This window comes from Watersipora subatra, chromosome 3, assembly GCF_963576615.1.
Source record: "Watersipora subatra chromosome 3, tzWatSuba1.1, whole genome shotgun sequence".
NCBI classification, from domain to species: Eukaryota; Metazoa; Bryozoa; class Gymnolaemata; order Cheilostomatida; family Watersiporidae; genus Watersipora; species Watersipora subatra.
In genome coordinates this window covers 22,119,322-22,143,769 of record NC_088710.1, presented here as the reverse complement: position 1 = coordinate 22,143,769, position 24,448 = coordinate 22,119,322, and the positions used below count along the sequence as shown (strand labels likewise).

At 35.3% G+C, this 24,448-nt stretch overlaps 1 protein-coding gene across 1 annotated transcript in view; it reads left to right on the top strand.

Annotated features, from left to right (window-relative positions):
* Nucleotides 1-24,448, top strand: part of LOC137392030 (methionine--tRNA ligase, cytoplasmic-like) — a 44,898-nt gene that overhangs the window by 1,297 nt on the left and 19,153 nt on the right. The window contains exons 2-13 of the mRNA XM_068078619.1: nt 5,259-5,328; nt 5,907-5,976; nt 7,123-7,300; nt 8,999-9,114; nt 12,034-12,191; nt 13,291-13,448; nt 15,547-15,709; nt 16,101-16,190; nt 19,362-19,548; nt 21,077-21,232; nt 22,444-22,554; nt 22,696-22,813. Of these exons, the coding sequence (XP_067934720.1) occupies nt 5,259-5,328; nt 5,907-5,976; nt 7,123-7,300; nt 8,999-9,114; nt 12,034-12,191; nt 13,291-13,448; nt 15,547-15,709; nt 16,101-16,190; nt 19,362-19,548; nt 21,077-21,232; nt 22,444-22,554; nt 22,696-22,813 (1,575 nt within the window). The remainder of the gene's footprint in view (nt 1-5,258; nt 5,329-5,906; nt 5,977-7,122; nt 7,301-8,998; nt 9,115-12,033; nt 12,192-13,290; nt 13,449-15,546; nt 15,710-16,100; nt 16,191-19,361; nt 19,549-21,076; nt 21,233-22,443; nt 22,555-22,695; nt 22,814-24,448) is intronic.

Here is a 24,448-nt window from a genome sequence, read left to right as displayed (position 1 = left end):
AATAAATAATCTGTATCGCAGAAGATTTAATCTTGAAATCTCCCGTTTGCCAGTCCAACACTTCTAATTAAGCCACACAAGCTTGATAGATTCACTAGGAAATATATATTGCTATATGGGAGCAAATGCGCCACCGCTTTCCGTCACGATGCAAAGTGGTGGCGTCACGTCATGAGAAGCGGTAGCTCTTATTAATAATCTTACTTAAATTATCCATTGGCAACGTGCCAGGCTAATAGCAAGTGGCAGGCAACTCTCATTGCATCTAATTGTTTATAAACTGATTTTTAATATCCGGGCAATGCCGGGCATTCAGCTAGCAATGGCAAATGTTGTTATATATGTTAAATATGTTAAATACAAATCAATTTTCTGTCCAAAGACTTTTATTACCCGGGCAACACCTGGTAGCACAGCTAGAATATAAAGGTCTTTTAGTCAGTAAGCCACTATCTAAAAAGTGGCCTAAAAATTGAGTTCCGCTCCAGTTACATGGATATACACAATTTAAGTGGTTTCTGGGTCAAAAAAACCTGAATTTTTCAAATCTGGGTAGTAACTCGCTCCAAACCGGCACGATAGCCGGGAAAACAGGGGTGTATAAAAATACGAACAAACCCTCTTCATTATATATGGCAATCATTTAAAATCAAACTGAGCATTAAGTTTTCTTAAATTTATTGACTGAACACTCATATCTTTTAAATGAAAGTATAACTAAAGGTTTTGATTGTAAAAAAATCACAGGGGTGGATAGAAATGCCCCCTTGCTGGCACATGCCTTGCGAATTATCAAACAAGTTAAAAAACATTGATAGTTGATTTGTTTGATTATCCACTGGTCTATGGAAAAGTTAAAACTAAATTATGTTGGAAATGAAGAAAATAATGAATTCAAATACATCAAAACTGAAATTAGCCATCAAAGTCGTCGTCCTCTTGGATTTCTCATTCATCGTTGTCATCTCCTCCAGCTTTATTCTTACAGTGACAACACTGACAGAACTCGGTGCATTTCAGGTTCTGCTCATAGCAGCCACATTGTCCTGTCTGACATTTACTAGCCTTACATGAGCAAAAGGCATCTTTGAGTACTTCCTCACTCTGTGTGAGATACCATCTTTGCAGAGCACCTAGACAAAAAAGTATGATGATCAGCTTGTAAACTATTATTGGCAAACCAACAGGTTTTTGAGCAATTTAAGATATTCTTGGCTGCAAATCAAATCATGTTTGGGTTTTTTTCACAAAGGAAACATCTTTCCGAGTAAACTAATGAACAATTCATTACTGGCGCTATGTATTGATCATGCATACCTCTCGATATCAGGGGCATCATCATACTTATTGTAGAGCTCTCTTAACTGAGTCCATTGATAAGATCTGCTTCATGGAGACTAATCGATAAGTGATCACTTCCCGGCAGAAGGCAGGGCAGAGTCGTGTCTCTAGGTTACTAAAAATCAAGTAAAACATTATTATAAATGCATATGGTACTGCTATACTGGTATATGCTTGTTGCAATAGATTCCCATGTACCATTATGTTCAGATAGCATGTACTGTAATTCATAAGAAGGTGCTCCCTCACCAAGGAAACAATCATCAATTTTTTTATTGTTTAGAAGGACACCAGTCCAGCATAGGCCATGTTAAGAAGTTTTTCCGATTTCACATACACAGACAGGATGAAAGTGTATTATGTGCTAGATTATGCATCCTGTTTTGTAGAGTTGCCCCGATTTCGGTATCGGAATTGGTATCGGTGCCGATATGGGTGTTAAGTATCTGAATCGGTATCGGCCGATTTTTTCTGAAACTATCTGAAACTTCTGATACTTTTTACAGATCAACTGTTTTGCAGAAAACCGTATTTTAGCCTGCAACACTAATAAAAAATCATCAGCGGCAAGCTTCTTACTTTTTATGAATTTCAGGCCTGCCACACAATTTATTTCATGTCTATAGCCTGATAAGCACAGCTAAGGAACCTTTTTGCTTTAGTCAGGACGTAATCACAAAGTGTGGTATTTCCCAATTACGGCGACAGGATTTATTGCAGCCAATCACGAGCAAGATAACAAATATGGAGACAAAAACGCAGTGTAATATTTCTGTTTGCTAGCATTACGAAAGTAATTTAAACAGTCGGTGTATAAAGTTATCTATCACTTTCTTGATCCTGACGATACAATGTATCGTTTGTACCGTATAAAAAATGGTAAACCTAGTGGTTTATCGGTATTTAGCCTGTCCTTCATCATCTGTGTCATTGCCCTTCAGTACGACTGGCTACATTGATAGTGATAGAAGAAAGATATTTCTTACTGAGAGAATTGAATCACTAACGGTAATTAAAACAAACGCTGATTTGCTCTAAACTGGTACAGACGCAGCAGTTCATCCAGCAATAAAAGAGAGACTTCGTTATCACAGAGAGAACTGTACCACTAACAGTAATTACCTTTATTTACAAATTACAAGAAACACGGACTGTTTTGTTACTACATGCACGGTATGTCAGTATGTGAATATGCATATACATGTATATATTTTCCATAAATACAAACAAATAAATACATTAACATTTATATTTTCTTTGCATTATGTTTCAATTTGCATAATAAAAAGAACAACTATCTGTGCAACACAGAAGATCTGAATCGGATTATTTTTCAATGAGAATCAATATATCGGATCGGTACCTGAATCAGCTGGTGAAATTAGAATCGGGGCATTTCTACTGTTTTGCGAAAGAAATAGCCACATTTCACACAATCTATATATTGTGCAGTATTACATATATTAGGTTTTTACCTGATTGAGTAAAGATTCACTGAAAAGAAACAGAGTATAGCTGAACTATGGCATGTTATAAATAATTTAAATTCTACGTATTAAACCATAACTGCCACGAACAACTTTTATCGTATTTTCTAGGTAAATCAGACATGCTGATTCCGATTTTGTAATCAAAATAAAGATTAGGCCACTAACTTTCAGAGTAATAAAGGATTTTTTATAGCGTTCTAATATCGGTCTCGAAAACAACACGATCGGCATAACAAGCTCCGCCCATAAATACTTGACGTAACCTAGCTTTTTAGGAACAGAAGTTACGTAGAGATGTTTAGACCGATTTAGAATAATAGAGACGGGTGTTTTAAAATTTATTAATATCTAAATCCAGCTTTAAAAATAATATCAGTCTTTTCTGAAAGGTAGATAAGCTATTTAGCATTGCATATTTAAAAAGCGCGATAACAACGCTAGCTTGTGATAAAACCGCGCTTTTTGAGCTCATTTTTCTCGGCGTCCAGCCCATTTAAACGTCATGTAACAAGCTGCGAGCAATTTTAAATAGTTTATATCCCTTTCATAAAAAACTGAAATTATTTTACAGGCTGGATTTAGATAATAATGGGTTTTAAGACACCCATCTCTATTATTCTAAATCGGACTAAACTTTCCTAACTTCCGTTTCTGAAAAAGCTAGGTTTCGTCACATATTTATGGGCGGAGCTTGTAATGCCGATTGTGTTGTTTTCGAAACGGATATTGAAACGCTTTAAAAAAGCCTAAATGACTTTGAAGGTTAGTGGACTAATCTTTATTTGGAGTACAAAATCGGAATCAGCGTGTCTGATTTACCTAGTAAATACAATAAAAGTTGTTCGTGACAGTTATGGTTTAAGTATTGATGTAAATCACAATTTACACATTTTTCATATTTCATTTGGTGCTTTGCTAAAATCTAAGTATATGGTGGACATGTCATATTAGTTTGTACTCTGGTTTTGGTTGATATTGGATGATGGGAGCAGTTATGTACAGAGGTGTATAAAGTTATCTATCCTCCAGCAATAATGTTCATATTCACACAGATAACAATGTACAGTGATTACACCAACCTGGATGATGCGCCTGTGTCTTGTGTGTGGGAGTTATACAATGATTTCAGCCCTGGGTATTGGTAGTAACACTGTCTGTGGTAACACATCTCCTGAGCGACGGTGTCAGCAGAGAGAAAATGTACCAGGAGGCTATGATCAGCTCTTAGCTCAGCAGCTTGTTTTAATTTACCTTGTAAAAACAAACATAACAATTCAACAAATCATCACAAATGCTAGATTAATTAGTCTTTACGGTAGACCATGGTTGTGATAAACATAATGCCAAGGTTACCTAACTTACCAGCATCTTTGGTCTCTGCCCTTAGTAGACCATCTCTGATGCGCTTACCAGCTTTCTTAGTCCACCACTCCTTTTTTCCACAAATAACACATAGTTTGGGTAGTGTAGTTTCAGCTCTTATTGAGGATGAGGAGCGCAATTGTTTAGTAGTTGGCTCAGGATCTTCATTTTCATGAGTTACAATCTTAAAAGAAACATGTACCAATAAAATTTAACCAGATGCAGGCATTCATACATTTCATTCATCATTCAGAGTTGTCTAAACAACAGTGAAAACCTAGCTCATAGTTTGTAATTTTAATTTAATAAATGTAATTTAAAACTTTTAAAACATTAGGTACTGCAGATTAGTTCAGAATTATAAGATTACTTACATTTGACTGTTGTGCTGATTTGAGCTTTGCTAAGCTGATTATCCTTCCATAGCAGGTTTAGAGGATTAAAGGCAGCTCAGCTTTGCTATCAGTGGACTTATCAACAACATCATCATAAGTATAAGAATGTATAAATTCCTTGCACAAAGTTCTTTCTGAATCTTTATTAGTAACTACCCAGTCTTTGGCATACTTAAGCAACTTATCATAGCATTGCTGACTCAGTTGTTTGTGTAGATTTCTTTGGCTAGTGCCTTGAAAGTGGCAGCAACAAATCATAATGCTGATTATCTTACTCAGAAATCAAAAACATGTCGATTGGAACTCAATTTCTCAATATAAATAAATGCTAGAACTCCACACACTGTATTAACTCATAAACGACCTTGCGCTCTAAACCAATCAAATGGTCGAAATTCGTTTGGCAAGAGAGGGCAACTCCTCAATTTTAGTTTTCCAAAAAATCAATAATTCTGAGTGAATGTGCCGGTTTGTAGTGAGTTACTACCTGCCATGTTGTTCAGCACCTTCAACTCTATAGCCCACAACTTACACAGTGTATATCCATGCAACTGGAGCGGAACTGAACAATAATTGGAGGTGGCTTACTGACTATTTGTGAGGGTTTTATTTCTACTCGAAATTTGTTTATATAAAACAACTAGTTCAATGATTCAATTTCCTTTGCTAGATTTTTCTTCTGCTGTGAAGATTCTCATAGAGGAAAATGAAGTGCTGTCATCTACAAATGCTGCAGTATGGTAGGTGGACTGCTAAAGTTGTCTCCACTTAGCTGTTCATTGAAGTTTAAGTTAAATGGGATACCCTCTGCTAGCCACAAGCTCTGTAACTTCTCAATAGTAATCTATATATTTATGTGATTTTTTCCAAATGTTTTTTTTCAGAAAGTATCCCATAACTGCATATGTTTAGCTCATTTTGATTTAATAAATGTTTTATGATCATAAAATCAAATTTAGTTTTTTTTTATTAAACTCAAATCTACGCATGTTCTAGTTAGAGGCCTAAAAGAATTGTATGAATAATTTTTTTTATTGTTAGACCAAATTGTTTCATTGTGATATTCCAAATCATTCATTAAATTTAGAAATTGATTACATTCTTTTGAAAAAGCTGTTAGTACATATGTGAGCAACATTTCAACTATTACATTGCGTACAGTTCATTGCATATGCTTCTAGGCCACTTTGATAATCCAATGGCAATGTGTTCATATTTTTCCTTCCTTGACTTGCAGGTTTTAGTTGCTGACTAGTAAGAGTTGAGTGATTGTCCAGTTGTAATAATCCTTACTATCAGCACTTGTTTTTGATTGCAGTTATTTTCTAAACATAGCCGAATCTCCAGAAATAGATCAATGGTTAGAATGGGAGGCAACACAATTGGCCGTAAGTAAAAGAGTTATCATTCCTTGTCATTAGTGCTTGTAACGTAGATTACAACTAGTCTGTCATTCGTTGTTCCAGTCACGCAGCTTGCTTGTGAGAACTGGGGTTGAGCGACTCGCCTGAACTTATGTTCAACTCCATTCGAGACTGTCGATGAACTGTCACTAGTAGGTTATGAGTTGCAATTAGAAAAAAGACACGGCGTGATGTCACGAGCTTTGAATTTGAAGTTTGTAATTAAAAATTAATCTCCCAATTTTTATTTTTTGTAAAATTAAGAATTGGGAGATTAATATGAAGTATTGTTCTCTTTATCAAGTCAATTGATAGTGACTCGTGAGAAAGTTGTTTTTCTAATTTAACATCCTGCACATCACATCGTTGGGTGACTAGTTTTACCTTAGGTAATATGGTGAATAGATCCGGTCCCAAACACTCAATTCTGTCTCTTTCGAGTATACTTAGGTTATTGGGGTTTAAGACAGGATGAGATGATAGCCATAGTATTGCCTGTTGTCAGCATATAATATTAATAGAGACGGTACCTGTAACTTAGTGACGACGTTTGGCTGTCAATATACGACACATTCCCTAAATCATGTGGTCAGTCGGCCAGCTGCATACACTTATATCGATCAATAACAAGAGAAGATGATTCCTAATACACAGTTTTATTGAGTAGATATATGATGACATCAGTATTATACATGTAGCTATTACATGCAGCTGCATACACTTATATCGATCAATAACAAGAGAAGATGATTCCTAATACACAGTTTTATTTAGTAGATATATGATGACATCAGTATTATACATGTAGCTATTTGTATTAGTTCTTTGTTTCAAACAATAAGTCATCAGACAGAAAGTTATCTTTATTTGTACCGGTTTGATTTCACGATCATAATGGCTGCCTTCTATTCTATTTAAGAAAAAAAAATTTCGGAGTTAAACAAGGTGGTTAGTCTAAAAAAGTGCCACAATCTCATCGATGTTGAACACGTAACTTCTGCCATTTCTGGATATAGCAAACATATTGATAATGCTTCATTTTTAGTTGATCACGTTACGATTTCAACTTAACAATATAGTGGCTGCCATTAGGTGTGAATGACCTCTGAACTGTATTTGATGTCTTTATAGCCTCTCATCCACATCACTGTGGTTAATCATTTCATGAAAAAAGAGGAAGCATCAGTTGGTTCCGCCCTCATGTCATGTCTAGAAAGACTGGAATCGTCCTTCCTTGGCACACAGCAAGGCCTTTATCCAATCATCTGGTCAACTCTGTTTCCTCTCATCTCAACTAAGGCTATACCAGGTAACTCATGCCTTGTCAGGGTAGGTCAGTCATATTTTTTCATCGTAAACATCTTTTAAAGTCTCAGTCTTTTTAAATGATGAAGGTCATGTTTGGATTATTTTTAATTGATTCTAATTAATTACTATGGAGTAATTAATCATAGGCATGACTTGGATTGTGCGAGAAAATTATGTTGACATGTCAGATTTGACAAGAACAAAAGTCAAAGTTGCCTTCCTTTGTACTATTAATAGATTGGTGCTAGCCAGTTCACTGGGGTTGTTTGTTAGTAGGTGAGTACCGGTTGTGGTGAGATGTTTACAACTTAATGCTAGTCAAAGTAAGGGTTGTCTTATCTAGTATGTAAATGTTCTTATTGCTAGAAAATTTATCTTGGCAGAGATGAGAATTCGACTTATCTCTGCCTTACATGCTCTCATGGTAAAGGCTAAAAGGTATAGAATAAGTCTGTCAACTGAAAGCATGAGTCTCTGTAAAATATCGGACAAGAATACTCATAGACTTTGCCTATAACATGATAACTGCTTTATGATATTCTTAGGTGTTGCTAGCCAAACAAGTCAATTTATTTTTAGCTGGCCAAATTATTTGCTTTTCAATCCCCTTGTAGAGTTAGTCATCTTAAAGTGTTTTATACTTGATAAAGTTGTGGATAGCATGTTTGCTAGTGGTTTGCTATTTGTCTGCTATCATTTGAATGCTGTCTTTATCAAATATTCATATATAAGTGATAGTTCTACCTCTATCTGTTTGTCTTTTCTGTGCAATTTAGGGATACGAGTAAAAAATTATTCTAATCTTCAGAATGACTATTTGATTCCAAGTTTTGGATATTTATAGTGAAACAGATTTGCACCAATAACTAGTCTTATTTTAAGTTTTCAAATCTCTTTGATTTCAAACAAATAGAAATTTGACCAAATACTACTATACTCCTTCAAATGTCAAACAAAGATTTGGGACTTGAACCCTCCCAACCCAAAGAAGATAAAACTGAGAAGACCCAACGATACGGCTCAATTGCCAGCTGACACCCTCTCTTATTATCCTCAGTATTTATCTCACAGTATTCACTCTTATTTCACGATATGTTGTCAGCAGACGTGTTTATTGTGGTTTACTAAATATTAACTGTGTTTTGTGTATAGTATTTGTGTAATTTTTTGAATGAAGCCCGTTCTATTTCTTGTATTCTTTTTATTATAATCAAAATCTGAGGAAGTTAGCATACTCTATTAATAGAGTATTTATGAAAATTTTAGTCTACTTTATCTGTTACCCCTCTTTTTTAATATACAGTTGATAGCATAAAATAATGTAAATGTCTATGTGTCATTTTTTATACTTGAAATACATTAAAATTTCTTACATTATCTTTAATGGGAAAAATAATTTCTCATTTTGAACAAGTAGCTTTTCCAACAGCCTATTAGAATGGATTGTGGTCAAAACTTTGGTTAGGCTGCACAGTAAAATCTACAATCATAATAAGCGAAAATCATCCAAGAATGAAAAATAATAATTTCTATAATTGTTAACTCTATTCTAAAACATTCATCATTGTGAAAACTCTCGGGTTTGTGACGTTTCAACTTGGTTATGAAAGGAGGAAATTGTTAACAGTACTTTATCAGATAAGTTAAACTGAATTACAGCACACGCTGAGAACCAATCACACTGAACTGGTTGTTTTAGAGCTCAATTCTTTGTATCCAAAAATTTCCAAGTGGTTTGAGGAGTTGTCATCACACGCTGATTACAAGAAGGCTGTAGATGCTGTCTTCTCTGCGGATGTTCTCTCAGATATTAAGGTGGTCACATAATTTGTTCTATGTGTAACAATTACTGTTTGTTTAAATGGCTTGGATCTACTATGTATCTTCGCAAATAAGCCAAGTTTAAAATGTAAAGAGGTTACTCAACGAAGGGGCTGGTTGATATGCGCATAATTCTCATTGCATTCGCTTAAAATGACATTATGCTTAACTCCAACAATTACAACTCAAACCATGTTTAGCAAGTGGCTGGTAACCTGTTACATACTTTTTAGCCCCGACGCTACCACCATGCTTAACAAGTTAAGGTTAACAGTTGACTTGTTAACAGTCAACTTATTAACTGTTAACAAGTCCACTGTTGTTAACAAGTTGTTAACAGACTGTTAACAAGTCAATTTAACAGGGAACTTGTTAACAGTTAACTTGTTTACATGTTAAGCGTGCTCAGTGTCATCGCTATGTATTAGTACTCGAGCTTAGGTCATTATTATTATTACTGTTAAAAATAAATATTCACTGTCACTAGTGCTATTGCCCAATAGATGATCATCAGAAGTTCATTGATCTACAATTTGTGAGACCTATATAGCTGTGATGCATCTGATACGGCCGGTCATTGCTCGGAAGAAACTATAATATAAAATGAAGTTTTTGCAAAGAGAAACTAAGCACATAGAGGGCTGTAAACATGTTTTCTATTGGCTCAGCACAGGCAGATGGTTGTTTCCTGATGCTTAAGTGCAGATGTGATAGTGTAATTATTTCTTGCTCACTAATCAGAAACTTTTTGTACAAAGCCTACAAAAGCCGTACCATGCAGCTCTTGGCCATACCTAAACACTTTGTCATGTCATACGACGCATCATGAGGTACACAATAAGTTAATACTTTTCTACACCCTTTGCTGTGATAGCTGCGTACGGCATGTTATGGTTTGTAGGGTTGGCTTATGCACACATTTTAACAAAATTCGCAGTTTCGGGTCAGTTTTTTTTACAGTCAACTCATATTTGAGGTAGGCTTATATGTGAGGGTATATGGTATATGGCTGAAAGCGCAGTCATATTATATGGAGATGTGAGGTTTGTTGACATCAAAGACTCTGGACTTTACTCATCGCATAAAGCTTAAGTTTTTTAATGTACATGTATTACTTATCCGTACACCGATTGCTAGCCGTGGTGATATTTTATCCTTATATATTATATCCTGCTAGCCATAACATACTCTTACTTTTTTTCTATATATAGGCTACATATATTTGTTTCTATATATATATATATATAAGAATTTATATATACATAAATGTTTATATGAAAAATATGTGTACTGTATATAGAAAAAATATATATGGGTATGTTTGATTACATGTGATTATTACTATACATGTAGGAGTATGTTTGATTACATGTGATTATTACTATACATGTAGGAGTATGTTTGATTACATGTGATTATTACTATACATGTAGGAGTATGTTTGATTACGTGTGATTATTACTATATATGTAGGAGTATGTTTGATTACATGTGATTATTACTATACATGTAGGAGTATGTTTGATTACATGTGATTATTACTATACATGTAGGAGTATGTTTGATTACATGTGATTATTACTACACATGTAGGAGTATGTTTGATTACATGTGATTATTACTATACATATAGGAGTATGTTTGATTACGTGTGATTATTACTAAACATGTAGGAGTATGTTTGATTACATGTGATTGTTACTATACATGTAGGAGTATGTTTGATTACATGTGATTATTACTATACATGTAGGAGTATGTTTGATTACATGTGATTATTACTATACATATAGGAGTATGTTTGATTACATGTGATTATTACTATACATGTAGGAGTATGTTTGATTACATGTGATTATTACTATACATGTAGGAGTATGTTTGATTACATGTGACTATTATTGTACATGTAGGAGTATGTTTGATTATATGTGATTATTACTATACATGTAGGAGTATGTTTGATTACATGTGATTATTACTACACATGTAGGAGTATGTTTGATTACATGTGATTATTACTATACATATAGGAGTATGTTTGATTACATGTGATCATTACTATACAGGTAGGAGTATGTTTGATTACATGTGATTATTACTATACATGTAGGAGTATGTTTGATTACATGTGATTATTACTACACATGTAGGAGTATGTTTGATTACATGTGATTATTACTATACATATAGGAGTATGTTTGATTACGTGTGATTATTACTAAACATGTAGGAGTATGTTTGATTACATGTGATTATTACTATACATGTAGGAGTATGTTTGATTACATGTGATTATTACTACACATGTAGGAGTATGTTTGACTACATTTGATTATTACTATACATATAGGAGTATGTTTGATTACATGTGATTATTACTGTACATATAGGAGTATGTTTGATTACGTGTTATTATTACTAAACATGTAGGAGTATGTTTGATTACATGTGATTATTACTGTACATATAGGAGTATGTTTGATTACGTGTTATTATTACTATACATGTAGGAGTATTTTTGATTACGTGTGATTATTACTATACATGTAGGAGTATGTTTGATTACATGTGACTATTATTGTACATGTAGGAGTATGTTTGATTATATGTGATTATTGCTATATATGTAGGAGTATGTTTGATTACATGTGATTATTACTATACATGTAGGAGTATGTTTGATTACATGTGATTATTATTGTACATGTAGGAATATGTTTGATTACATGTGATTATTGCTATACATGTAGGAGTATGTTTGATTACATGTGATTATTTCTATACATGTAAGTGTATGTTTGATTACATGTGATTATTACTATACATGTAGGAGTATGTTTGATTATATGTGATTATTTCTATACATGTAGGAGTATGTTTGATTACGTGTGATTATTACTATACATGTAGGAGTATGTGTGCAAGCAGCCGTTACCCGTGCTAACATTTTCATCAAGCCCAAGTACGTCGTCAGTTCCATCTGGTCCCACCGAGGAGGAGAAGCAACGGGCTTTTGAAGTTTGGTCTGAAGCACAAAGTCAACCTCTTCTCGCACGGCAGCATCCTGTGTATGTTTCTTGCTAATTTGTTTATCTGGATGCGTGTTACTGTTATTTTGGTGAACATAGCCATGTGATCTAATTTATTTCTATCTTTGTTACACCATACTGATGAGGTAGTGGTCATTTGCCATAGTAAAGTTCTTTAACTGGTTGAAGATCATGGCCCAAAATTATCCGGATTTTTAAAAGACATTGTTATATCTACAACTTTGTTTATTTAAACATGAATTTACAATAAACTTTGGTAGATTTTATCAGAAAGTGTCGGTATGTTTTTATCATTTTTGATTGTTTTTGATGTTTGCGGTGATCTGACTGCCAGGATGTTTCAAAATTTGAATCGACACAACTTGATCGCAATTCAAAACTTGATCACGATTAAAAAGATCATGACAAAAATATGTGTGAAATGATGTCACTATTGTTATTGTTGCTATAGTTGATATCAGACATTGCATTTGAGTTTAATTGTTGCGCGTCACTATTCTGTTGGTATCTTTACAACTATCGACATCATAATCCCACTTTCGCTTAATCCGAACGTTTAACCTCAATCAGGTTTTGTTAATTTTAATCTTGAAACATCCTGGCAGTCAGATCACCGCAAACATCAAAAACTGTCTCAAATAGTAAGAGAATAACCTTATTTTTCTGTCATTTGCGATTGTGATTTGGTGATATATTCTGATATTGAAATTTCGTGCAAGCTCATTTTTAAGTCAATTGTAAACCATGTTATATTTGCAATTTTTTATGTGTAACAAAATGTTATTAAGGCATAATTTTGGTACAGGAGAATATTGTACTGGTCTGTGTTTGCTATTTGTCAGAGATGAAATTTCGGCCCATCATTGAACAGTTAATAGAGGTTTTAGTTTTGCTCAAGTCAATCATTCTTTGATGCAACAAAATTTGCCACAGCTTATATGGATGCTCTGTTGGTCCGATATCTGATACATCGCGTTTCAAATGTATGCAAGCATATAGATGCGCCCTTGACAGGAGGCATATCAGTCATACACCAACGGCAGTATCTCTTCAATCAATGGTTACATTAGCTTGGCCTTTGTTGATAGGTTGACAAAGACATGTTCGTTACTTGTAGACTGCCAAAGGAGGGCAAACGCAATGTTCTTATAACGAGTGCCTTGCCGTATGTTAACAACGTGCCACATCTGGGCAATATCATTGGCTGCGTCCTCTCCGCCGATGTCTTCTCCAGGTTTTGTCGACTCAGGGACTACAACCCTCTTTATGTCTCTGGTGAGAGTTTATTTAAGTTGTTCTGTAGATATCCTCTGGTAAGGGATTACGTTGGTTATTTTGAGTATATTTTAATATAGTAGTAATAAAACATTAAAAAAAATAAACAGTTACAATATTGATTAAATGAAAATAAAATGAAAGCTTAATTTCTACAAATTGAGGTAGGATGAGGTCATCATCTACAAATTGAGGTAGGATGAGGTCGTCATCTACAAATTGAGGTAGGATGAAGTCGTCATCTACAAATTGAGGTATAATGAGGTCATCATCTACAAATTGAGGTAGGATGAGGTCGTCATCTACAAATTGAGGTAGGATGAGGTCGTCATCTACAAATTGAGGTAGGATGAGGTCGTCATCTACAAATTGAGGTAGGATGAGGTCGTCTTATTAAAATTAGAAAAGTAGGCGGATCATGGTTAATTTAGGTTCAGTTACTTTGAAGGAATACAGGCCTCTAAATATTCCTGGTTATGTTTTTTTGAAAAATGCCAAACAGTGACACTTTGATGCATTTGGAAAGAACACAAAGGCGGTATAATATAACCCTTCATCAACCCGCACATAGTATACAATGCTTTTTTTATTGTACGTCGTGCTGTCAGTCATTCTGTCCATTACATATCATACGACCTTGGGTACTAAATTGCCTTTAGTTTCTCTGTCAGTGAGCCTCGTGTTGCTTCAACACCACACTCAGTAGCTCTTCAGTGTTTACGTATGTCTATAAAATAGGTGGTGTCTCAAATGAAGTAGGGGAGGAACAGCTGTCAAGTCAGCATTTACAAAAATGTCTCTTTGAATGGATGTATTAGTCTTCGTGATATTTTATAGAAAAAACCTTTTTCTTCATTTCAAAAACTGTTAATACTTTTTCATTTCCGTTATATATTATCTTCAGGTAAGCATATAGCACATTGCTAGCAGTAAAGTCATTGTGCTTCCTTCAATTTGCATCGCCTGTGTGGTTTTTTATTACGGTGATTATATATCTTGTACCCTGTTTTTAAACCATACATTCACATTTCATGATTGGTTAGTTATGTTGATTGCTGCTGTAAAGAAAACTGCCCACTTCTTTGCTCTCAACGAGCCAGTCAAGCAATAAATAAACACACCAAGTGTTTAGTCACCAGAGAATATATGTTTCAGCACAAATATATATAAATACATGAATTCAGATGTGCCGGCATACAATTGACAATCATGCAGAGAGTGCGCTTTCTTTCCTGGAATGATGGCATTTTCCTCATTTTATACAATCGCTTTTCATTAGGCTTCGCCTACTTTACTATATATTTATCTCTCAGATTTCTGATAATTTACTGGTCGTCGGAGTCAGCTTATCGGTGACTGAGCCTTCTCCGATAGTGGGAAGGCTGTGTGGTGACAGTGGTGACCGGGGAGTTAGTCCCTACGCACTCTACGTCACAGCACTCTGTTGCTACGCAATGACACGTTCCGTTTGGGATATTTTCCTGAAAGCCAATAAAGAACCAAATTTGTTTTTGTGTAGGCTTGTGCTCGCTAGAATTCTTTGTTCTAAAATTTTGTTTGTTGAAATTTTAATAATTGTAGTATGTTGCTCACTGCCTTGGCAGCATTTTCCTAAAAAGCCATATATCTTTTAATCATTGAACATCCTTGTCATTGTTAGTAATGGCTGGTCAACCAGACCTTATGGTAATTCTAACGTTTCTCTGGTGACATTTGCTAAACTATTTGAAGACATGGTGGCTGGAGACATCTTTCATATCGCGTTTCATCTGTTTACATCTCAAACTTTCATTCAATAGAACTGTTTGAACTGGCTTACACATTGTTTGCTTACACATTGCTCACCACTAAAAGCTAAAAACACGCGTGTTTCGGCATGAAGTGAATTGTTAACTACATGATCGCAACTGAAGTTGTCATCACTCACTTTCATTTTTTATTACTTGGGGTAGTTGATCAGTTACTAACTCAGTCCCATGCTGTAATATCTCAAATACACGCAGCACTCACAGCGCTTTACTTTTGGCTTTGGATTGCAACTTGAAGCACTTTATCTTTTCGGTAGAAATTTATGACTACAGCTTGTTGATGTAAACAGGCACAGATGAGTATGGCACGGCAACAGAGACCAAGGCGGTGCAGGAGGGGCTAACTCCTGAGCAAATATGTGAGAAGTATAATGCTCTTCACGTCGAAGTCTACAAGTGGTTCAACATAGACTTTGATTTTTTTGGTAGAACTACGACTCCACATCAAACCGCGTACGTTTCTTCCCTGCCATCTGTCATACTAGGTCACTAGTATCATTAATGTAACGCTGTTTAGTATTTTTCCAGCTTATCAACCAGATGTCGAGGGTCATTGGTTAATCCTTTATTTAAAGAATGTTTAGCTAAGTTAAAGTAATGTATTAACACTGCGTTTCTAGCTACTGAGTTCTACATATTAAACATACTAAGTTTGTTTCCTCTTTTATATATGTAAATCTGTTAACCTCATTATGAGGATTGGCAGTGATTGAAAAATCACTAGGGCAAATGTGCCATGCCCTTGTGGTTTTGCTGAGAATTGGAACAATTTGCTGCTAAATTGTAACATAAATGTAGGTCAAATGATGGTCTTTAGTATCTGATGAGTGTGATTGTCTTGTAGTGTATCACAGGATATCTTTTGGAAGTTGTACAAAAATGGATTTATATTCAGTGATTCAGTTGAACAGCTGCGGTGTGACGGCTGTGCCAGGTAAGGCAGTCTTCAACCAATCTTTATTAGTTCATTGTTTCACTTGTTGAACGATCACTTGATGTTTTGTTTCCTTATGACTTTGGTTTCTCTCCTTAGCTTTAGTACTTGAGAAACATCAAGCTATGCCGGTAGTGTCTTGTATGCACTTGGTCCATGTTGAAATAGAATCTAACAGAGGCTATAGAAATTGTTGGCTTTGGATCTGAATACTTTAACTCATTCGCACCCAGGCGCGAGTTAACTCGCATATTTATAACGTTGCTATGCACCCAACGCGAGTTAACTCGCATATTTATAACGTTGCTATGCACCCAACGCGAGTTAACTCGCGTCTGAAATTTACCAAATCCTTGCATCGTTATTTTTAAATTATATAAGAATATTTTTGATTAGTTAGAGAGAAAAATTTCTGGCTAATCAAGCAAACTTTAAAATATGCCTCTATGACGTCTCTGGCAAAAGTTATAACCAAATTAGTACACACATCTCAGTTTCTACCAAAACCGGAAATCACCATGCCGACTTGAAATTTTCTTGTTCGTGATAATTTTTTTTCAACTCCAGAAGTAAATATGCAGATTCAGAAGTGGTAAGACATTGAAAGACTGCATAAATCAAATCAAAACATTATTTTTAGTGTTTCAAAGTTTTTATTAACTTTTAATTTTGCCAATTTGAATCGTTATGCTAGAATAAAAATGCACTCTTTACGCTGCCAGCCGTAGTCGGACTAACGTTATCTTTCAGTTTCGATACGATCATATTGATTCTTAGAGCTGTCTATGAAGTCTGAAAAGTCAAGAACAGAGTTATTGAACATATTTGTATTATTTGAAACATTTTCATGATGTTTTATTTGAGTTATATTGGCATATAGATTTGCAATGATTTTGTTTGAAGGATGATGCTCGTGAGGAAAAGTTTGAAGTTAGAGTTTCATGATTTTCATGTTCATGACTAACTGCATATGTATAAATAATAATCATAAATATGTATTGTCTGTAATAAATGATTTATTTCAGTCAAACTTTGTATATTTTTGTAATTTTTATGGTGCAAATCTAACTTTGTTTCAGCAAATGACAATTTTTTCAAAATTGGAAATTTCCTGAAACTACCTTCTTTGAGGCACGAATCTACATAAAAGGGATACAATGTGTCTATATGAATGTAATATATTTTGAAAGAGGAGACTTGGTTGGTTCTTTTGAAATTTTATTGAATAAATCATCTCAAGTCTGTCTCCTGTAGTAGTAATTTGAGATACGACAATTTTCTGAAAAATTAGCGGTATCTGGGGGCTAATTGCCTAGAAATTAGTCGGGTGCGAATGAGTTAAGTTTCACGAGTGTTTACAGTGTTGTGGGTGACTCAGCAAATCAAACTTTACCTAATCTTGAGATAAATGTTCTCTTTTTATCCTTAATCTGGTTCTGTTGACTTTCCTCTCATGGCATCTATTCCTTAAAAGTCTACATTTACAACAAAATGCTTGACTAAAATTAGATTTACTGATTTAAAGGGATATAATTAAATATTATGTAAAATCTAATATTGCACAATGGCGTATTCAAGTTGTCATAACTTTTGAACTACAAGGGCTACGAAAAATATTTTGGTACCAAGTAATCAGCATCAAATTTCACATGAACTGATGCTACAAAAATAAGTTTGGAATTGTATTAGAGATCGAGTTCGGACATTTTCTTAGCCCTTCCCCTCCTACCATGAGTAACAAACTTTAGTGTACTTTGAGACACAAAGGTTATCGCTATTACCACAGCTTACGGAGTGGTTATTATTGCTGAAAATAAAGTAATCACTGTCACTAGGACTTTTATACAATAGAAAAATCACAAAAAGGCCATTGACCTACAATTGGTGAAGCCTTTGTAGTTGTAATGCGTCTGACACCAGATGGTCATTGCGAAGGAAAAAATTGCGAAAAAAATCAATGTTTTTACAAAGCAGAACTTAGCTCTGTCTGGGCTGCAGACATGCTTTCTATTGTCTCAACACTTTCAGAAATTTCAAAAATGTAAACCTGCAGCAAATAGTTCTCCAAAACAGACATATCACTGGTAGAGAGTAGAGACACAGTTGGCATCACATTAGGTTTGTCATATATTCACTAACTGTACAACTTGTTATAGCTCTAGGGCTATACATGGTCATACAAATTATTTTGTTTTAATATTGTTGTTTTTATTATTGTACTTGCTCGTGGCCTAGCTGCATTCTATAGTTTTCTCAGAAGTATCTCTCTCTTATCCATACAATGATCTTATCCTGTACTAGAATATTGGACCATTTAGACTGCTGGACCCAATCATATTTTCAAGTCTGTGTATTGAGAATGTTTGTGCTCACCCCTAATAGGATTTGTTAAAAAAATATGGTTTACTCTTTAGTTTAATTTATATTATGGGAGCCTAATAAAAGTTAAACTTCAACTTGAAAGTAGCCTTGACCTTTGTTATTTCACAATATGAAGCCACTCAATGTGGCTTTTGTTGCGCTGTTGTGCGTTCGGACAGATGAATCTCATTAACCGAGAATTCCAAATGGACTGGATTGTTGGTCGCAGAGATTGCTGATCGCAAAGATAAAATAGACAAGTGTCTACCTACTGTCTTTTTTTGTTTTTTGCATGCTGCGCCTTTTTAGCTTATCATTATTATCGCATTTGATGCTAAACTTTCCATAAAACACACCTCTATCACCTAGTGTCTGTAATAGTGCTCTTGTTACTGCTTTGTTCGGAGACGATGAAATACTAGTCCCGCAGCATCTGTCATGAAAGAAAATATAGGTCAAGAAATCTACGACAGCCAATCATCATTGCCGAAGCTGTGCACATCGCATAGGCTGTCGTAGATGCTTGTCAAACTATCGGGAAATTTTGACAGCTGCAAATTTTTCCGACGTATCCGTGTTGCTTCGACGATGCCATTGGTTACAGTGCACATAGTCGATGAATAATCTCCAGAGGACGATGCCAACATATGGCGATATAGTGTGAACCAGCCCTTAGTACCGTTCATGTATTCTTCAGATTCCAACTAGAAATTTTACCATGTCTGGTAGATAAGAGAAACAGCAGCGTTTGATATTTTTCGATTGGTCGTACTGTTGTAGCAGAGCACCTTACGTTGCTGCCTTTTGTAGGTTTCTTGCGGACAGGTTTGCTGAGGGAACATGTCCGTTATGTGGTTATGAGGATGCTCGGGGTGACCAGTGTGATAAGTGTGGCAAACTCATTAACGCAGTTGATCTGATTAAACCAAAGTGCAAACTCTGTAAAGCATCTCCAGTGGTGAAGAGTTCAAATCATCTGTTTCTTGACCTCCCAAAGGTTGGCTGCTACCATGCATCTCGGTGATGCCGTTTCTTCTTTCCTAATGTCACTTGTTTTCATTTGATTTTCATCAAGCTTCTCATTTTAGTTTGAGAAATTTCCACTTCAGCCCTTGTAGTGTATTCCATCAGAGTACCTGCTTCTAGTGTCATTTTCATTGGCTGTACTGTGTACAACTTGTTGTCAGTGTTTGTCTTACACTTTGCAGATCACACGTCGCGCTATTACCTTTTTTCTCTCAGAGCACCTGTATTTGGAGTCATATATTGATCTAGTATGTTTTAGTCAATCATATCTCCCTTTCATCACATTTTGTTACTGCTTGTGTATTTTTATATATATATTATTGTTCTCTAGCACCACCCAGAGTAGGTAGATAAATCTCAAGTTAACTATGTCAGAAATACTTAAGAGTATCTACAATAAAAATCGAATGTCGTACAGTTCCAGAAACATACTTTTAGCTCGTCATAGTTGAGAGTTGTTACAGATAACCTTGCACAAAGTTTTAGTATATTTTATCAGAAAGTGTCTGTATTTTTGTATCGTTTGCGGCTGTTTAGGATGCTTCAGGTGATCTGACTACCAGGATGTTTCAAAATTAAGATTGAGAAACTTCATCGTGGTTAACACGCTCAGATGAAGTGAAAATGCTATTATGACGTCATTAGTTGTAAAAATATCGACAGAATAGAGACGTGGAAGTTTGAACACAATGACCGATATCAATTATATCAACTAATAGCGTCGTTTCACACATATTGTTCTCTTGAACTTTTGAACCGCGATCAAGTTTTGTCGATTTTAATCTTGAAACATCTCGGCAGTCAGATCACCTCAAACATTGAAAACAATCACAAATAATAGCAAAATATCGATACTCTCTGATAAAATCTGCTAACATTTTGTGTGAGTTCATCTTTAAGCAATGAATTTCACTCTAAAACGAGACGTGTAGAGAATTAGGTATAGCATTAGGTAAAGCACAAAATATAGCTCAGTAAAATGAAATAGGTGAAAGTGTGAGGAAGTGCCATGTTAAGTTATCAATCACTGCTGGATGATGTTCTCTAATCAGTACAGAGGACTCACTTGCCACTATCTATAAAGTGCTCTGAACTTTCACGCATTCGTTTGTCCTAGCCAGAGCTTCTGTAGTGAACACATCTCAAGCAATCCAACCAGCATTTGCAAGGACCTGGTGTATGAGTCAGCGCCAAACTCAGAAAGTTAATGTTTTTCATTTTTTATTTTTTTGTATTCCGAATCATTTCAATTATTTTGGAGAAAATAAATTAGACATTCCATTCACTATCGAATACTGTTTAATCAAGTTTTTGCTGGTCTTGGTTGTACCAGACAAAATCAAATCATGTATGTGACTGAACATGTTCGGTTGCAGTTTTTTCCTATTTTTCCTATTTAAAGCTCCTGACCTCATAAGCCTTGCTGCCGTCGTTCAAGTGTCTGACTCTAGGCTCACTCATGTCTGTATGTCATGCTTTCACTATCCAATGTCCTATAGTTGGTAGACCCTCTTTCCGAGTATTTGGATGGGCAGTTTGATGAAGGAACATGGACCAATAATGCTAGGCTTATCACAAAGTCATGGCTGCGCGATGGCCTGAAGCCTCGGTGCATCACGAGAGACCTTAAGTGGGGTACTCCAGTTCCTCTCGAGGTGAGAACCCCAAGCATCTTCCTTGATCTTGGGCTATTTTCTTGTCGGTTATAAAAGAAGCTTTAAAATATCTTGTGACCCCGCTAATCATAGTCAAACAAGGTGAGAATCATAGAGTTATTTAATCACACCCAGCTATTGAACCATTATGAAGCTATTCTATTACCATAGGGCTGTTCAACTACCATAGAGTTATTCATCAATTACGATCGCGCTGTTCAAAACCATAGAGATCTTCATTTGCCATAGAGTTGTTCAACTCTAGTCATAAATCATTCTGCAATCATAGAGATATTCAACCTGCCATAGAGCTATGTCATTATCATAGAGTATTCAATTGGTATAACGTTATTGAGTTCATTCAGTATAAAGTTATTAAACAATCATGGAGATATATCTACGTGCCACAGAGTTCTCTTAAGAGGTTTTAATGTTATTTAACCTGTTTCACACTGATTTGCATATTCAATCCGCGCCGTCCCTCAGAGATCACTAGTTTTACCATTATAATGTCTTGGAACATACTCATTGATTTTCCGTACGCCTTAAGGTGTCTATTGCATGCCAATAAACGTCTTCAGGTACCGGTAAAACACCACCCAATGTACTGTCCTTTGACTCCATGCATTTGCATGACCTAAGTTCTCTCATGTATTAGTGTGAGGTCTATAGCAACTTATCCAGTATCTAGTGATATTGCAAACTATGATATATAAACAGTAGATCTTAAAGGAATGTCAGCATTAGTTATTAACAACTATCTGAGTCTGTGTAAACTTTAAAATAATGATTCTGTATCTCAATTAATCAAAATAATTTGAATTATAAACCTCTAAACCTAGTCATGATATGCATTTCAAATCAATGCACATTTAGTAAATGAAAGTACAAATATTTTGGATTGTTTTAGAAGTTATCAACTACATTTGTATGTGCTTTTCTACCTTCTATAAAGCTGACAATCATTTTATTTTACCTCAGCATGATTTCGCCTGTTATTGCTGACAAAATCGGATCAGGCCACGCAGAGAAAATAATGCATAAAATAATACCATTAGAATTCTTAATGTAAGACAGTTGGAGATCTTGTCTTGTTTCCATGATGATATATAGGCTATGTCAAACTTCATGCTCTCCTGTTAGAACTTGTCTACAGCACTCTCTTTCTCTCTGTCATTATACATAATTGAACCTACTCCGTTGCCTTATAGGGATTCACAGACAAGGTCTTCTACGTCTGGTTTGATGCTCCTATCGGGTATGTTTCCATAACCGCTAATTACACAGATCAATGGGAGAAGTGGTGGAAGAACCCTCACCAGGTAAATACACACACTGAATTTGTTGGCCATCCTAGCAATTGATTAGCCAATGGAACATGCGGATTGCATATTATTATAGAATGTGGAAGTCAATTCTATGAGCTGTAGTTGGCTTCCTTCACAACTCTTCATTACACGCAGGTGGAGCTCTACAACTTTATGGCTAAAGACAATGTTCCATTCCATAGTGTCGTCTTCCCATGTACTCAAATTGGAGCCAAGGACAACTACACTATGGTAAATCATCTCTGTGCCACAGGTCAGTATTCAAACATATCATTTAATGTATTTGAACCAAAGATAGTAGATGTTGCCTTAGCATATGCACTGATAGCACAGGTACTACGTGTATTGCAAATGATGGAGATGACACAAATATGACAAAATCATGCTCTCTCATTTCTTTTTCCAATTGTATACCAAATTTCTCAATCTATACCTTTATATATCAGAATTTGATATATAGTGGCTGCGGTAAAGGGTTATGCAATGAACTTTTAACCTCTCTATTGGATTAACTACCAGCACATGATTATCCAAATACAAGCATCATGGCATGGGGGGCTCCATGTGTTTGTATCCAATTCAATTGGCAGGTTAAAAGTTGGAGCACTGAAATATCTTCAACATGAAAAATTTGGTTAATATCTAGTTCACTTATCTTATATTCAACAACTACAAGTTTGTAGTATTTTTATATCCGACTGGTTTGATTGTTCAGAGACTGCGTCAGGTTAAACGTTTGTGCAACTTGAACTTTCGAAACCAAACTACTTATTCAAAAAAGCTGATTTTAAAAAAGCATGATAGGGGATGTCGAAAAGAGTGTTTGTTTGAGCAGTTAGCCACGCCGTGTCTATAGAATTGTCTTCAGTGGCTCCAGACGTCGACTCTTATAAACTGCTAGTTGAAGGAATATTGGAAATTTCAGCAAAGGATTTCAGCAGGCTAATCGTTACAGTGTACCTGAAGGACTCCTATATAGTAATCAGGGTTAGCCTGAGTAGCAGTGAGAATAGACATGAAGTGGAAAGCTTGAATATATATCATGACAAACCAATTAAAATAAAATATTATTAGGCGTTGATCAACTGTAATAGTTTATATTATATTGTTATTTTCGTGGTAAATCGGAAAGAACGGTTTTTTTTAGCTGGTCTGCCCGTCCATAGGCAGCATTGCATACAGTCTCTGTTTTAGATAATTCACTGAATTAGTATAAAGTTTAAGTATAGTTGTGTAAATAATAAAATATTTATTATTTGTATTAACATAAGATGTCTAATTTCTCATCGTTAAAATTGAGAAAAGCCGAATCCACATTTTGCTTTTTTGTGGCTAGCACCAGGATTCCATTTTCTAAATTTGTTTGGCTGTCATATTTCGTGGACATTGTCCTTCACTTTGGTATGCTGCTTGTAGTCCAAGTCTTCATGTAATAATCAAAGTTAGTTGGAGCCTGCACATTCTTTACTATAATAAGAGCTATGTCCGTCTGTTTGTCCAAAGTCACGCTAAGAGCATTAGGAGAAAATTGCTTCGCACAGGCATTGAACTCGGATACTCTGGGTTACTATCTGGTGGACTAGCAACTACACCACCTACATTATGCTCATACTGATAATTAATATAATGTAGGTCTAATGATCATTATGAGTATAAACTACTCATAGTGATCATCACGATCTCTCACGGTACACAGGACTACCAAGCGTATTAGTAGACGTATTAGTTGATTTTAGAAACGGGACAATGCGAAATTGAATTGTAGTTTTATATGGATGTCTTTTGTGTGGCAATAATATCAAATAATAATCAATGATATACACCCCCCCCCCAGGATAGCCGACGGCTCTCATATGGGCGGGGTTTAATGATGGAGCTCTATTGGGAT